The sequence below is a fragment of the Grampus griseus genome (assembly GCF_964374135.1).
Source record: "Grampus griseus genome assembly, chromosome: 21".
Lineage (NCBI taxonomy): Eukaryota > Metazoa > Chordata > Mammalia > Artiodactyla > Delphinidae > Grampus > Grampus griseus.
In genome coordinates, this window is record NC_139015.1 from 18,716,447 (window position 1) to 18,732,975 (window position 16,529).

Consider the following 16,529-nt stretch of genomic DNA (forward strand, 5'->3'; position numbering starts at 1 on the left):
GATTCTGCATACAAATGAGATCATAAGGTATTTGTCTTTCTCTGACTTATTTCACTTAGTGTGATACTCTTCAGATCCATCCATGTTGTTGCAAATGGCAAGATTTCTTTTTATTTAATGGTTGAGTAATATGCCATTGTGTATATATACATATATATATGGTGTATGTGTGTGTATACACACACATACACACACATACACACACACACCATATCTTCTTTATCCATTCATCCATTGATGGTCACTTTGGTTGCTTCCATATCTTGCTTATTGTAAATAATGCTACAATGAACACAGGTGCATATATATTTCAGAATTAGTGTTTTTGTTTTCTTCAGGTAAATAAAATATCCAGAAGTAAAATTGCTGAATCATATGCTGGTTCTATTTTTAATTTTTTTGAGGCACTTCCATACTGTTTTCCATAGTGGCTGTGCCAAATTAGATTCCCACCAACAGTGCACAAGGGTTCTGTTTTCTCCACATCCTCGCCAACACTTGTTATTTATTAACTTCTTGATGATAGCCATTCTGATGGGTGTGAGGTGGTATCTTATCGTCGATTTTATTTGTGGTTTCTTGATGATTAGCGATGTAGAGCATCTTTTCATGTGTCTGTTGCCCATCATATGTCTTCCTTAGAAAAGAGGAAGTCCTCTTCAAGTCCTCTGCCCATTTTTTAATTAGGTTGTTTGCTTTTTGATACTGAGTTGTATGAGTTCTTTGTTTATTATGATATTAACCCCTTATTGGATATATGATTTGCAAATATCTTCTCCCATTCAGTAGGCTACCTTTTCATTTTGTTGATGGTTTTTTTCAATGTGCAAAAGATTTTTAGTTTGATGTAGTCCCACTTGTTTGCTTTTGTTTCCCTTGCCTGAGGAGACAGATCCAAAAAATTAACACTAAGACCTATGTCAAAGAGCATACTGCCTATGTTTTCTTCTAGGAGTATTATAGTTTCAGGTCTTTAATCCATTTTGAATCTATTTTTGTATGTCGTGTGAGAAAGTGGTCCAGTTTCATTTTTAGCATGTAGCTGTCCAGTTTTCCCAACACCATTTATTGAAGGGGTAGTCTTTTCACCATTGTATATTCTTGCCTCCTTTGTAGATTAACTGACCATAAGTGCACAGGTTTATTTCTGGGCTCTCTGTTCCACTGATCTATGTGTCCGTTTTTGTGCTTATACCATACTGTTTTTATAATATTACCATAGCTTTTTAATATAGTTTGAAATCAGGGAGCATGATACCTCCAGCTTTGTCATTCTTTCTCAAGGTCGCTTTGGCTAATCAGGGTCTTTTGCAGTTCCATGCAAATTTTAGGATTATTTGTTCTAGTTTTGTGAAAAAATGCCATTAGTGTTTTGAAAGGAATTGCATTGAATCTGTAGATTGCCTTAGATAGTATGGACTTTCTAATATATCGTTAAAGTCAGTCAGGTAATGCCATTCTTCTCCTCAGAGCACTCTAATAGCTTTCCATCTCACTCTGAGTAAAATCTAAAGACCTCAAAATGACACCAAGGCTGTACCTGATTTATATCCTGACCCACTTCCTATACTTCTCTGCCCTTGATTGCTCTGACTTATGCCCTTGGTATTCTGCCAACAAGAGGAACCCCTCTGCCTCAGGATCTTTGCAACTGCTACCCCACTGCTTGAATACTCTTTCCCCCCAATGTCCATGTAACTCACTCCCTCACTTCCTTTAGGTTTCTGCTCCAATGACATCAGAGAAGCCTCCCTTGAACTCTGTACTTCTTTTTCCTGCTTTGTTTTTCTCTATTAACATTGTTTTTTAAAGAAATTTTAGATTCCGTATCTTTTTAATTTACTTATTGTCTCTGTCCTGTCACTACAAATGTTAGCCCCCAAAGGGTAGGAAATTTGTTTTGTTCACTGTCTTACCCAGTACCAACTACTCTTTGAACTACTCTTTGATGTAGATACTGGAAGATCATTATTATCCTCGGTTTACAAATAAGGAAACTGAAGCCACCAGAGAGGTCCAAATAACTTGTGCAAAGCCACAAAGCTAGTGTCTAAAAGTTGGAAACCAAAAGATCATAGAAGGAATGAAGTAAGGATGATGAGAGGGTTAGATGAAAATAATGGGGGAGAAGCAAAGGAACAAAATAGCTAAATCTATTTTAACATAATGTATAAGCATAAAATTTTATGTCAAGTGAAAATGTTCAAAAACAATATAATCTCATCTCTTTAAAAATAAATAAGAGAAATGTAGGGAAAGAAAGATAATAAAAAGTTGAAAGCAACTGTCTTGGGGTAATGAGGCTGTTGTGGGTTTTTGTTTTCTACTATTCATATTCTACATAGCAGTAGTTTGCAAACTTTTTATCTAAAGGGCCAGAAAGTAAATATCTTGGGCTATGCAAGCTGTATGGTGTATTGTTACTACTCAACTCTGCTATTGTAGTGCAAAGTAATCATAGACAATACACAAATGAAAAGGTGTGGCTGTGTTCCAATAAAACTTTATTTATAAAAATAGTAGACAGGGGCTTCCCTGGTGGCTCAGTGGTTGAGAGTCCGCCTACCAGTGCAGGGGACGGGTTCGTGCCCCGGTCCGGGAAGATCCCACATGCCGTGGAGCGGCTGGGCCCGTGAGCCATGGCCGCTGAGCCTGTGCGTCCGGAGCCTGTGCTCCGCAACGGGAGAGGCCACAACAGTGAGAGGCCTCCGTACCGCAAAGGAAAAAAAAAAAAAAAGACAGGCTGGATTTGGCCCTTGCTGGTCCTAGTTTGCCAACCCTTGCTATAGAGGATCTAAAAGACCATGCCAAAGATACTATAAACTATTATGTCTGAGAGGAAGTTAGCTTTGCTCTTATGTGAAAATAAAGAAATGAAAAACTTAGTAAACCCTTGTGTTATGATCTTGAAGTAGGAATTTTAAAGCAAAGGGATTACTAGATACAGGTGTTATGTACAACTCCAAGATAAAATATTTTATTAGAAAGCAGCAGAGTCAGGAACCAAGTGTGAGTTTGTACTCAGAATGTTTCCCGCAAAAGTGAGTAGGCTTTAACAAGGAATGAGCTGTGAACCTACTTTAAACTTGATGGCTGTAATTAAGATATATGAATTAAACTAAAATGGCTTTAAACTTGCCAACCCCTGCTCTTTTATTTAAAGATACTTTTAAACTTAAGGACTTTGAGTATTGAGAATTATTTAGCTTAAGTTCTACTGTATCACTGAAAACAGTTTTGGCTAAAAGGGAGCCTACATAATACTTATCATTTCGGGAAAAAAAATCACATTGGTAACATAAACATTCTTAGATAAAGGACTGATTTATAGACAGAGGAATAAGCTTGAAGATTATCTGTCAGAGTTAATGTGTAGGTCTTCCTTCATTGGGTGGAAGGCTGAATGACTAACGAAAGGTCCTACAAATCTCTAAGAGATTCTATGTCTGACTCTGGAATAACAGATGCTTTTCTGTCATTAATCTGATGGGTGTAACCATTTGACTATGCTTATAAAGAGTCTCAACATTAAAAGAGAATAAAAGAGATGTAAATATACACTAGATAAATTATAATGTTCCTGAGACTTTTTCTATTGCTCTGAGATTGTTAATGCCTATGCCTACACACACACACACACACACACACACACACACACACACACACACACACACACACACACGCCCTTGTTCTACTTCATGTATTACTTTGCACATTTGCATTGATTAATATCATAGCAATATACACTCAACTACTGTGTACTCTCCAGTTTCTCTCTTTATCCTGTCAATCACCTTCTTACCACGAAAAAAGTCAAAATATTGATATGATCCTACATAAAACAGAAGTTGCTGTTTGTGTAAATTATATACAAAACCCAGAGGCAGTGAGCATCCTACTGAACTGGTGACACATACATTTGCATTACATTATAATCCAATCTCAATCGCACATGATGTTGGGTTTACTGTTGCTCCTAGGAAGAGAATCAGGATTGTCAATTTAAAGATAAATGCAAACAAATGTTGAAAAAAGTCAGCACATTATAGAAGACTTGGTCTTCTATTTAAATCTAAACTATCAACTTGCATCCGTCACTAATTTTCTTCTACGGTATGTTTCTCCTTGGATATAACACATTAAAATAAAAGAAATATTTGCTCTCTATCATAGATTGAAAACAAATCAGAGTAAAATCATACTCTTTCATAATAAATGGAAAACAAATATTTTTTTCATAGGAAAAGCAAATATGAACCATGTAAGAATACATGTTTTTAAATATTTTAAAACTGTTATTATTGCTAGTAAAACCTTTGCCTTTTATTTCAGAACTTTTACTTCCAATTGACACTAATCTCATGTCATCTTCTTGAGATTACAGAACTTAGAGGATATGCAGAATTAAGGGACAGGTCAGAATTTGTATACTTGACAGTAAAGCCAATCCTGGAACTCATTCATGTGTCTTGTTTCACCTAGCACATATAACGTATCTTGGTGATTGAAATTTCTTAGCAAGGTATGGGAAGATATTCATTATCCAGCCAACTAACCTTTCATCAATCTGCCCTTCACAGTTTGAGAATACTCTCTCATTTTATGTTTTTGTACCTGTTGCACCTTCCACTGGAATATTCTCGCTCACTCATTCTCCACGTGGGGAGAAACCCTTTTTCTGCTGTATCAAAACCCAGCTGAAAAGTCCGTTCAACTTCTGCAGGCATCAAGTTGCTCCTTCCAGGCACTGATTATAGGATCTGGCATACCAGATTAAAATGATTTCTCTATCAGTCTACCTTCTTGCAAACAGCAAATACCTTATATTTTCATTACATAACTAAATTAAAAATTAAAAAAAATATTTTACTTGGAAAAATATAAAGGATTATATGAGTTAGTCTTAGTTCGTATATTCCTTATTAAAACGTCATAACATTTTTTTATTCCTTTTAAAAATAGTTTTCTCTCAAAGACTACTTAGGACCGTTCTTCCCCCCGCATCCCCATAAGGTACTGAAATAAAACACTACTAAAAGGGAGAAAAATCTTACTTTTACTAAATGTGAATCAATAACCTATGATAGCAAATGAATCCATCTGTTGTTTCTTAGGTTTCTTTTCAATAAAATTTTGTATATAGCAATTGCATGTAATGATCTCTCTTACTAAATTAGGAAGAGAAAACCAAAAGGCATAAATGTTCTCTAAACAAAAAGCAACCACCTGGAATTTACCTTTTTTGTTGTTGTTGTTTAAAGAGAAAAAATATACATGCAAATTACAAAAAAAATTACATGATAAGTTTAAACAATATCGGTAGACTCTGCCAAAGAAAAGTAAAATCATAAAGTCTATATAAAAAAGAAATTATTAGATACTGGCTTCTATTAAACTTTTACTGATAATTTTCATGAGTCCACCATTTTGAAAGACATTTTCTCTTTTCATAGATATCTGTAAATAAAAATAACAGGAGCGATAAAGCAACAAATAGTTACTAGTAGCAGAAAGAAAATAGGGGCTTTTAATTCTGTGTATTACTGTTAAAGCAATTATACTCCAATAAGGATGTTAAAAAAAAAATCTACATGGAAGACTTCATAATGTTTGTGAAATTTCTTTGCATCCTAAATCTCAGCTTGATGTCAGTGAGCCAGGAAATGAAACCTTGGGGAATTCCTGCCATACAATGGAATGATGGTCTCAAACACACCTTTTCATTGCTTTTGCTAGGTACCCCTGATGTATTTATAGGCTGTTTGGAATAAAGTATACTGCTAAAATGCCACATCATGGATTGAAATCAGATAGAAAAGAAAAAAAAAGTCTATACAAATAAGAACCAAAAAGTTACCTCCAGTACATATTCCCCCTTTTCTGGAGGTTCTCTTCTGTGGTTTCAGTTACCCACAGTCCGAAAACATCATATGGAAAATTCCAAAATAATTCGTAAGTTTTAAATTGAGATTTAAATGTCATTCTGAGTAGCATGATGCAATCTCACACCTTCCTGCCCTGTCCCACCCGGATGTCAATCATCCCTCTGTCCAGAGTATCCACGCTGCATTCACTACCCATTCATTTGTCACTTAGCAGCCATCTTGTTACCAGATAAACTGTCGTGGGATCACAGTGCTTGTGTTCAAGTGACCCTTTTTACTTAATAATGGCCTCAAAGCACAAGAGTAGTGATGCTGGCAGTTTGGATATTCTCTTACTGTGCCTGATGTATAAATTAACCTTTATCATAGGTATGTATGTATAGGAAAAAATATAGTATATGTAGGGTTCGGTACTATCCACAGTTTCAGGCATCCACTGCGGGTGGTCTTGGAATGTATTTCCTATGGACTTGTGGGGGGATTACTGTACTGTGTTTTAACACAAATGTGTTTTACTTCATAAATTAACTTATATAATTAAAAGATAAATTAAGAGCAAATATGGCATTACCCTTAATTTTTTTAATAAGGATGAGATGTTCCTAGAAATGCATTTGCAAATATTTTATTTCCTCACCTCAATTCCCTCTAAATGTGCAGAAAGTATTAATCTCTTATCCTATGAAAGCTGGAAAAGAGAAACCACGTAGTTAACTTATCAAGATCACAAAATTTGAGAATGGAATTAGAAATACCTACATTTAAGTAAACAATCTGAGACAGACTAGAGCAAAAAATACTCATCATAGTACCTCCTTAATTGTGAAGCCACAAAGCACATAGGTAATTAAGTAAATGCAAGGAATGGGTTACAGATATGCACAGTTCCATGAAATGCACTCAAGTATGAGTAGCCAAGGATGAAAGGAATAAAAATGTTGAGAACTGATACAGAGGAAGAAGATGGTCGATGTTGTTTGGTGAGTTTCAAAAAGATAGTGTTTAGTTCCCCTCTAACAGAAAATGGAGTCTTAAAATCTCATTTAAAGCTTCATTTCCAAAGTCAGATCTTCCAAAGGTATCATTTTGCTATCTTGTTAATTACACATGATTAATGGGCTCAGTGAATCACACTCCAGAAAAATTAATCCATTATGTTCCCAGTATAACCTTTAGAACTCTGATAAATACCATAGGACTATGTTTTTGTTTTGTTTGTTTTGTTTCTGGTCATCTACGCCTTTGCCAAATGTTAAAAGAATCAACCAGTAAATGTTTATGCATGGTATCTATGACCAGCAAAGTTTTGAGTGAGAAAGATGGGAAAAAATACAACAGGAAAAACCAAAGCCTTTAGTGAGTGCTAGATGGTTTCTTTGTGCTAGCTATCTCATATTCCACAGAGAGGTGCCGTGCGGTTAGTTTACTAAACCTGGTGTTACAAATGAGGAAGTTTGTGAGTTTCTTGAGAATTGGGAGTGCTTTTAAGAACCTCCCACTCCTTTCCTCCACTATAGTTAATACAAGTCTCAGTATATCCTGGCACCTGATGCACTGTCCAGAACATATTATGCAAGTAAAGGAGAACTAAAGGTGGCATATACATATTTGCTAGGTGGATTAAAGAGTGCACTGTTATAGCACAACAAAGTAATAAAATACAAAGCTTTAATGCTATTAAAAGATAGTCTTTTCCACCCAGAATAAAATTTAAAACTTCAAGATGCAATGACTGACACTTATTCATGAAATCCTATAAATAATAATACAATAATATATATAAAACCTGTACAACCAGTAGACTATTAAAAACAAAACAAAACAATTCTAATCCTAGTTCTTCCTCCAACCTAAGGCAAGTCCATTAAATCTTGTCGGTTTTAGTTTTCCTAGCTATAAAATAAAGTTTTGGCCTAGGTGAGTCCTAAGAATCCTTAAAGGTTTAAAATAGTTATGGTTACATCAAATACTGGAAAATTTGGTCTAGACTGCTTCATTTGAATATGAATCTCAGTAACCAGGAGAGTAATCAAATTTTATAAATGACACTATAAGGCACACTCTAAATCCCGATAATGACTCAACACTTTCAACACTAAATTTAACATACAAATATTTCCACAGGACTCACACAAATGTCAGTGTTCCCCCAAAGTACAGTCTTTTGCCCCAAAAGTAACCTTACTTCATTCTAGTAATATTTAGTTTTTAGACATGAACCTTACCTCTTTCCTATCCTGCTATCTTCTTTACCCTTCCACCTCTAAACCATAAATTGTACTGTTATCTGATTCATAACATTTAGTCTGCCATGTTCCAAAAAGATGTCGAATTATCCTAAATCTCCCTCTTCTCACTTACTATAATATTTAAGGGAACCAGTACTAAGATAATTTTTTTATCCTGCTTTTTATATCATAGGACACTTTTTTCTCCCCATTAAGATCCTAAAGGGGAAAACCATACAACGTCACAAAAAACTCTAGCCAGAGATAATCAATGCAGAGCAAAAGCTATTCGTCATAATTCAGTAGTCAGTTAAAAAAAAAGAGAGAGAGAAAATTACAGTCTGTTAGTGATTCAGAATTTAAAAAATTACAATGCAAGAAAAAATAATCATAGGAATTAGAAAATTAGTCAAATGGTAAAGTTTAAAATTTAATGTCTTGAAAGTCTTGATATTAGAAAAAAATCAATTTGATAGCATGCAGCTTTGCTTTGTCCTTTTCAGTCCATCTGTGTTTTAAAGGATACTTAGTAGCAGAATAATGTGTGACTCTGCCACGAATTGAGCCTGGCTGCTCCCATGGATGTAGCTCTATAAAACAAGACAAAGAAGCGAAAATTACAATCCGGGCAAAAGCAGATCTTGGGTAGATTTTTTTCTTTGTATTGTATGTTTTATGCCTTGAAGATAAACAATGGATGAATCTATGAATTAAGCCTTTATTTATAGTTTTTGAATAAAATAATTATTAGTTATTTTTGAATAAAATAATTATAGTTAACTAGAAATAACAGATGAAAATGTTGCTGGCTGATGTAACTGTAAACTGTAAAAAGCAACCTAACATCAGAAGTAAACTTAATATAATTTGTTAAAAGGTTTTACCACAAACACGTATGCACAATGTAATGATTCTTCCAGAGTTACTGTAAAATGTACTTAATATAAGCATAAGGTACAAATTAGAGCAACTAAGTCTAATGACTCTCCATCCTTCAAAGTAAGTAGAAAATGACCTATCAAAAGTTATATGACTCTTTTCCACATTATCAAAGTTTTAAAAATAAGGAGATAGCTTTATCAATGCATTCATTTTATCAGAGAATTTCAACTGATTTTTTTCAAAATATAATTACTATAATCGTTTAACCCCATTGAGAAATGTACAGTGTCCTACACCTAGTAAGAACTCTATTAGTTGATGATACCAGTCAGTTATAGAAATTTGACAAAAATCTCCATCCAGGATATTTTGCTGATTCCCACAGTATTTCTGCTTTAATGGAAAGAGTATTTAACTAGGAGTGACGAAGTTATTCCATCTTGTCCTCAACCCTGGGCATGTCACCAAATCTCTCAGATATTCAATATCCCCTCATCTAGAAAACTAGGAACTGGATTAGATGATTCCTACGATCTTGCAGAAGCATATACAGTCTTGTGTATATTGTCATCAATTCTGTCTTGGTATTTCCGTGCAAAGGCTACTCTTGATACTCTGATCTAAACTGTCTTTGTTTCCATCTCTAATTTCTCGGTCATTTGTAGTGCAGCTGCCTCATCCAAAGTTGTGTTTGGATATATTTTTAAATCACAGCTTCAAGCAAACTGACTAAAAAATAGCCGTTTCTGGTTTATTCACATTATAGCTTCTGAGGAATCCTATTATGTGTGTTTTCTTTTTATTCTATTAAATATTTACCAATCAATGACAGTAGTGTAGCAAGACAAATAAAATACTATAAGCCATGTGCTTGACATTACTTCATCTGATTAGAAACACTAAGATCTTCAGAACTAAGAAATGAAGGTTTTATTCTAATAACTGTAACAGCATAGATAATAACAAATACAACCATACCAAGTGCTAATAACAACTACCATTTATCAAGCACTCATTGTGTTTAACACAAGCTCTACATGCAATATCATTTAATTCTAATAACTGTAACAAAGTAGGTATGCTTTGGCATAAGTTCCTTACAAGAAAAAAAAAAGTGCTCACACCAATCCCAGAGAGATGTGATTCTGAATTCTGATCACTGAAAAAAATGTAACTTATTTAAAAAGAAGCATTTATGACACCAAGAAAATGGCAAACGAAGACTAACGTTTGATAGTGCCTGCTGTTACCCAAATGACAGTTTCAGTTCAAGGTCAAATCCACAAAAGCACTTTTGGTCCCTTCTTTCATTTTTAAAGTACATGATTGAAGAATGAACCAAGAGCTTGTCAACAGCTAAAGGAAATGCTGTTGTGATTATAATTTACCATCTACATGAATTCCTTCTGTCCAGTCTTTTCATGTAGTTTGACTCAAATTAGTTATGAAATTTTATTTGCTCATTTTCTTTCCCCCTTCTTGCATACGTCATGAAAAATTACCTGTGTGAATCCTTTCAGCTTTTTTCAGTCCCTTATTTACTATCTCCCAGTACAAGAAGAGCAGACACTTGAAATTTAAGAAAATATTTAAGTGATAATCTCTCACTCGTCTAGCATATGACTCTCATTCTTTGCAACAGAAGTACTGCAATAGCAAAAAGAAAAAAACATGATGATTTATTATCAACATAAAATCAGAATGTAGGATGAAAATCCTGTATTTTCTTTGGCAACACTTTCAAGAAGTCAAAAGAGTTCCCTCATTGCTCTTAAATAAACTTATGTCTTTAAGTTTAAGTAATTAATTCTCATCCCTCCCACAAAAAAAAAAAACACTTCTAAATAACAAATGGGTTAAAGAAGAAATCTCAAGAGACATTTAAAAATATTTCGACTAAATGAAAATGAAAAACAACTTATCAAAATTGTGGAATGTAATGAAAACAGTGCTTGGGGGATATTCATAGCATTGAATGCATATATTAGAAAAGAAGAAAGATCTGAAATCAGTAATCTAAGTTTCCACCCATAGAATGTACACCACCAAGAGTGAACTCTAAGGTAAACTATACATTTTGGGTGATTATGATGTGTCAGTGTAGGTTTGTCTTTGGTAAAAAAACAAAAGAACAAAACCATTTTGGTGAGTGATATTGATAATGGGAGAGACTATAAATGTGTGAGGTCAGGGGATATATAAGCAATCTCAGTACCTTCCTCTCAACTTTGTTGTAAACCTAAAACTGATCTTAAAAAAATAAAGTCTTTTTAAAAAGAAAGAAAAAAAAAGTTAATCTTGCCTATTTAAGATTTGCCAGTAGAAGAGCCACTGCTTTCCTGATCAAAGCCTATAGACAATGAGGGATCCGTTTTCTATATATGATAGAATCAATCCTTTTTTTTTTTTTTAACCATGTAACTCTAAATAAAGAAGATGCTATTTTAAGATATATTAGTTAGTAGGAATGCAGTAATGACACCCTAGGCCTGAGTCTCCTTGGTATGCCCAGGTACCCAGAACTAAAATGAAATCATCTTTATTATTTCCTTCTCAGTTTCTTTCTGAGAATACTAACATCCAGGAAGAGATTCTTTTGAACTATTAAGATATACTATCTTATTTATTTAGTGCTAAATTTAATAGAAGTACTTAAAGGCATTCTGTGATCTTCCCACTGTATGACACTATACTCTTGCTTAAGATGGAACCAATTACTTGAGTCTTATAGTAAAAACAAAGTGTGAGAGCAGGCAGGTAGGCAGACGGGCAGGCAGGTGGGCTTCTGCTGGCAAATGGTAGTATCCGGGTCAACTGCTGGTGCACAAAACGAGTGGAAATCCCGAGGTACTTAGCACTCTGACATCCTAATAAAAGATTTCTCCATTTCTTGACAGTTACATATTCCTAGCCCTTTCCTTAGGGGTCCTCTTTTTTTTCATCAAACTACATAAACTTCTCTGAGGTAGCACTAGTTCTTGCTAGGCTGCTACACCAAATGGCAGATGTGATATAGATCATACAATAGCTAGGCGAAGTCCTCCTGGATTTACCTAAGAGATATAAATAGGTATTATCTATATCCTGGTGGCCAAGAATGCCACTGTGTTTGATTTCCCCAGGCTAGAAAGGGTATGATTGGTCTTAATCAAACCCTTCTCTACAAAAAGTTGTCAGCCCTGCTAGTACAGTGAAGAAATGGCTGTCCTTATGAGCTTGACCTGAATTACAGTGTCAATAAGACTGGTAGTTCACATATTGTAAAGGGGGGAGGGGAGGGGGAGAAAAAGTAATAAAACAGAACACCAAGAACAAAAAGCTCCAATCGATACTAAGGAAATCCTCAGCAGAATATGCTGAAATAGTTCATTATAATTGGCCCTCCCTAGAAGGTCAGCCAATGAGAACACAGTGCAGAGCTGGAAGACTCTGCAGATACTACAAAACAACCCTAAGCCCCAGACACTAGTAAGACAGCTACTGGGGATAAACTATGTTTGGAGAAGCACCTTTTACTTTTTGAACAAAACTGATAATATGACTGATGAGAGAGCTTCTCATATTTACTGTGCTTTCAAAATGTTGAGAGGTAAAAAATGTGACAATGCAGTAAGACTTAAGTTTCTTCCAAGTGTACGGCAAAAACTTAAAAGGCCCTATGACTCAGCTTCTAAGCAATTTTAGTAATTAATATTTTCCTGAGAACACATTTCTAGCCTTATTATAGATTTTCTTTTATTCACTAATGAAAGAAAATTTGAAATGCACAGTATAATTACTCTCATAGAATTTTTTTGGTAACTAAAGTAGTAAGTTCAAAATGAAAAGTTATGTTATATTCTTCATTTTAAAATCCAACAGAACAGCTTTTGATGTGAGATGAACTGAATATGTAAATCTACAATGCAAAAGTTTTGGTAACTGTCATATCAGATATATATGAAAAGTATAATTTAAAAAAAAATGTGGGCTTTTTTCCTTTTTATCTTTGGGAAAAAAATCAACCATCAAGGAACATTACTATTCTCATGTCATTATTGTAAATGTAATCTAAAATTCAAGAACAACAACAACAAAACAACTAATGTAGCTTAAAATTTACATGATTCTGTGTTAAAAATAAAATCACTCACTTCATATCACTGAATATTTTGCATCATCTGTGATTGGTGTAAGAAATGCATCAGGAACAGAGTTTCTCTTTTCCCTATTCTAGCTTTGCAAATAAATTAAATGTTTTCCCCCAGGAAAGCCATTTAACCTCTCTTTAATTCATTTCCCTGGTACAGATCATTTTTTGTTACTTATGGGGCTACTAGGTGATAAAAAGATGGTATTATCAAGAAAAATCTATAAAATGCATTTAAACAAAAAATAAACAAGAAAAGGACCACTGTCTTTTGAAGCATAGGCTCTTATATTTTTCCTCTTTTTTGGCTTATCTGTGAAAATGGACATTCACATTTTCACTCTTAGTGCTCACATGATAATCTTTGATAATCCTATAGATGGAAGCATCTTCACATGGATGAAAGTACCCTGGGTGGCTAGGCAAGTTTTCCTTGATTATGAATCTTTCAGCATATCTATTAGATCATCCTTTGATCACTGTTTGTACTTGGTACTTTTTCCTGTCACTGCCTCACTGATTGAAACATGAGTAAAACACTGCTCAGTCTGGGTCCCAGTCATGCTGGACTACCTGCTATGACAGTTTTTCTAGTCCAGTTCTTCGGATAGCTTTAGTCCTTGAAACTTCTCTTATATTGTCTTAAGAATGATACTCGCTCTAAAGTTCACCTAATGCCAACTGCTTTAAAAGTCCAGTGTCATCCATTTTCTCCGAATGTCCAGGATCACTGCATTCTGATGAGCAAGCCTGGAAAATCACTGCCTCTATGTCTTTGACATCAGAGACTTTATCTTGACATTTGATGTGAAATATAGCACAATGGTATGATAAATGAAACCTGTCTAAAAAATGAAAATGATGCTGATAAGGATTCAGATATTAGATCCATATAACACTGTTGACAGTACCACGGCTCTGCAGGCCTTGAGATTGGCTTTAACTAATGATGGATGCAACTGGTTGAGCCTGCTCATTTGGCAAATGAGATATCAAATTCTTGGTGTGATTCTCTATTTCTTTAAGCTTAATATTTCAAGGCTTCAAAGTAATGGCATTCATCTGTATATTTAATCATTGTATACTAACAATGTGAATCCAGGTATATGAGAAGTATTTTGCATGTAGGCTAATATACAACTTCTGGTTCTTCCATAAAAACTTTATAGCACCAAACACAGCGATCATCTTCAACAGAAGTACCACACTGATGGCTGGGAACTCTGGCTAGAAACCAGGCTGCTAGCGGTGTGAGATGGGGCGTGTTACTTAACCGACCTATGGTTCAGTTTCCGTATCAGTAAAGCAAGGATGCTGGAATAATTTAAAGCTTTAGAAAAGTATGTCATGAAGTAAGCCTTCATTAAGTGTTGGCTGCTGTTATATTTATTTATTCAACTGGTATTTATTGTCTAATATGTGATAGGTACATTTCTAGGCACTTGAGATAACAGTGAACAGAGCAAATATCCCTGGCCTCATGGGGTTTACAGTCTAGTGTTTGTGCACACATGTGTGTGTTGGGGAGAGAGCCAGAGAAAGACAAAAAAACAACATAAGTACATAATACACATATGTATATATAAATAATATAAAATTAATTGTATACAGTATTAGCAATACTGATTTTGAGGGAAGCACACACCAGGCAAAGGGAAATCATGGCTGGCGCAAAGGTCTTAAGGTAGAAATGTGTTCAGGGACCAGAAAGGTCAGTGTATTGGTGAGACCTTAGATTTTACTCTGAGTCACATGGGAAGCCTTAATAGGTAAGTTTTGAGCAGAAGAGTAATGTGAGCTATGCTGAGAATAGAGTATAATGGAGCAAGGATAAAAGCAAAGAGATGAGATGGAGGTTACTACAGTAATCCAGATGGAAGATGCTGGTAGTGTAAAGCAGGTTGATGGTAGGTGATAACAAGTGATCTGACCCTGGATATATTTTGAAGGAAGAACAACAGCATTTCTTGTTTGCTGTGTGTTCTTACGCAAAAGGAGATCAAAACGTTATAACAGATATAATGTATAGTAAAAATTTAGTTATTTCAAATTCATAGTAAATATATATATTCCAGTATTTATACTAATATATAGAACATTTACATTCAATTGGGAATACATGAATCTAAAACAAAATCTAGGTGTTCATGGGTTTATTAAAATAAAGAGGTCATTAAAAATGGTAACATGTACTTTAATTAGTAAGAACTCTATAATTGAAATATAGAAAAGTTACATTGTTTGTCCATGACGTTCTATTCTCTTTTCACATTTTCTCCTTTGGATGATTCATACTCTTAAATTCAATAGCTCTTTTGTATGAAAGACTCCTTCTCAGACAGGTCTATAGTGTCACATTTTATGGAGTAACTACTAATTGGATATATCTACTTGAATATCCCACTTGAATGTCCTAACACTCTAAAACCAAAATTTTTTCAAACAAATGTCAGTATTCTCCACACAAAATAATTTATCTTTGCCAGACTTGCTAGACTTCTATGTTCCTGTCAACAATGCAACCATTCTTCTAATGACCAAGTTTCAACTTTAGCATTTATGTCTGCATCAATCATAGAGCCAGTGAACACTTCCTATTCTACATTTGCCATTTTTCTGTTACCTTGACACAACTGATTGTGTCTGAATGTTTATTATATCATGCTTGGATTACAGATGCTCTAATCTTTACACTCCAATCTCTCACTTCTAGCTAAATCTTCGAAAATACCACTTTCATCAGTCTACTGCCCACAAAGCTTTGAAAATTTAAAATTGCTTAGAGGCCAAAGCCCTTGGCAATTAAGTCAAACACTTGAATCAACCAATTAAGAAATCAAGCCAGCAACTGTCTACTCAGTACTTAAAAGAGATACTGTATTCCATAAAATGAGAAAACAAGTAAATATAAAACGTGGTGTTTTTGCTCAAAAGGAAACACAGTAACATTTGTATAAAGAGATCTCTAACCATATAGATAAAATAAAATGAGGGCAGTGTGCTTAAAACACTCTAGAATTAGTAGACCAAGATTTGAGTCTGGGCTTGAGTTGCCTCCTTTGTAAATGGGGATAACAATAGAATCTTTCTTACTGAGGACTGCTATAGGATTGAACAGATCAGAAGTTAATAAAATTAGCTACTAAATTACATGGTATTTAGTAAGGACGATAATTTTGGCTATCAGTTTAGCTATGTGTTCAGTGAATTCTAGAGAAATATAAAAGGTGAAAATTACTGTAGGGTGAAATGGAAGGAAAAGACTCCAAAGATGGTTAACTGTAAACAGGGTATTTCGATGGAGATTATGTTGAGATAAATTAGGAACACTGGGAGAGGATTTTAATCAGGTAGACTGTGACAAGGAAATTAACAGAGGATGGGGAAGGAGTTTAATCTTACTGG

The 16,529-nt window shown here is 34.5% G+C and overlaps 1 protein-coding gene across 4 annotated transcripts in view; it reads right to left on the reverse strand.

Annotated features, from left to right (window-relative positions):
• Window positions 1-16,529, reverse strand: part of TUSC3 (tumor suppressor candidate 3) — a 183,014-nt gene that overhangs the window by 19,928 nt on the left and 146,557 nt on the right. For 2 of the 4 annotated variants that reach the window (XM_082680490.1, XM_082680489.1), the window contains exon 7: window positions 8,640-8,703. The exons of the other annotated variants lie outside the window; for them this stretch is intronic. In XM_082680490.1, coding sequence (XP_082536616.1) covers window positions 8,640-8,703 — 64 coding nt within the window. The remainder of the gene's footprint in view (window positions 1-8,639; window positions 8,704-16,529) is intronic. 4 annotated transcript variants of the gene reach the window in all.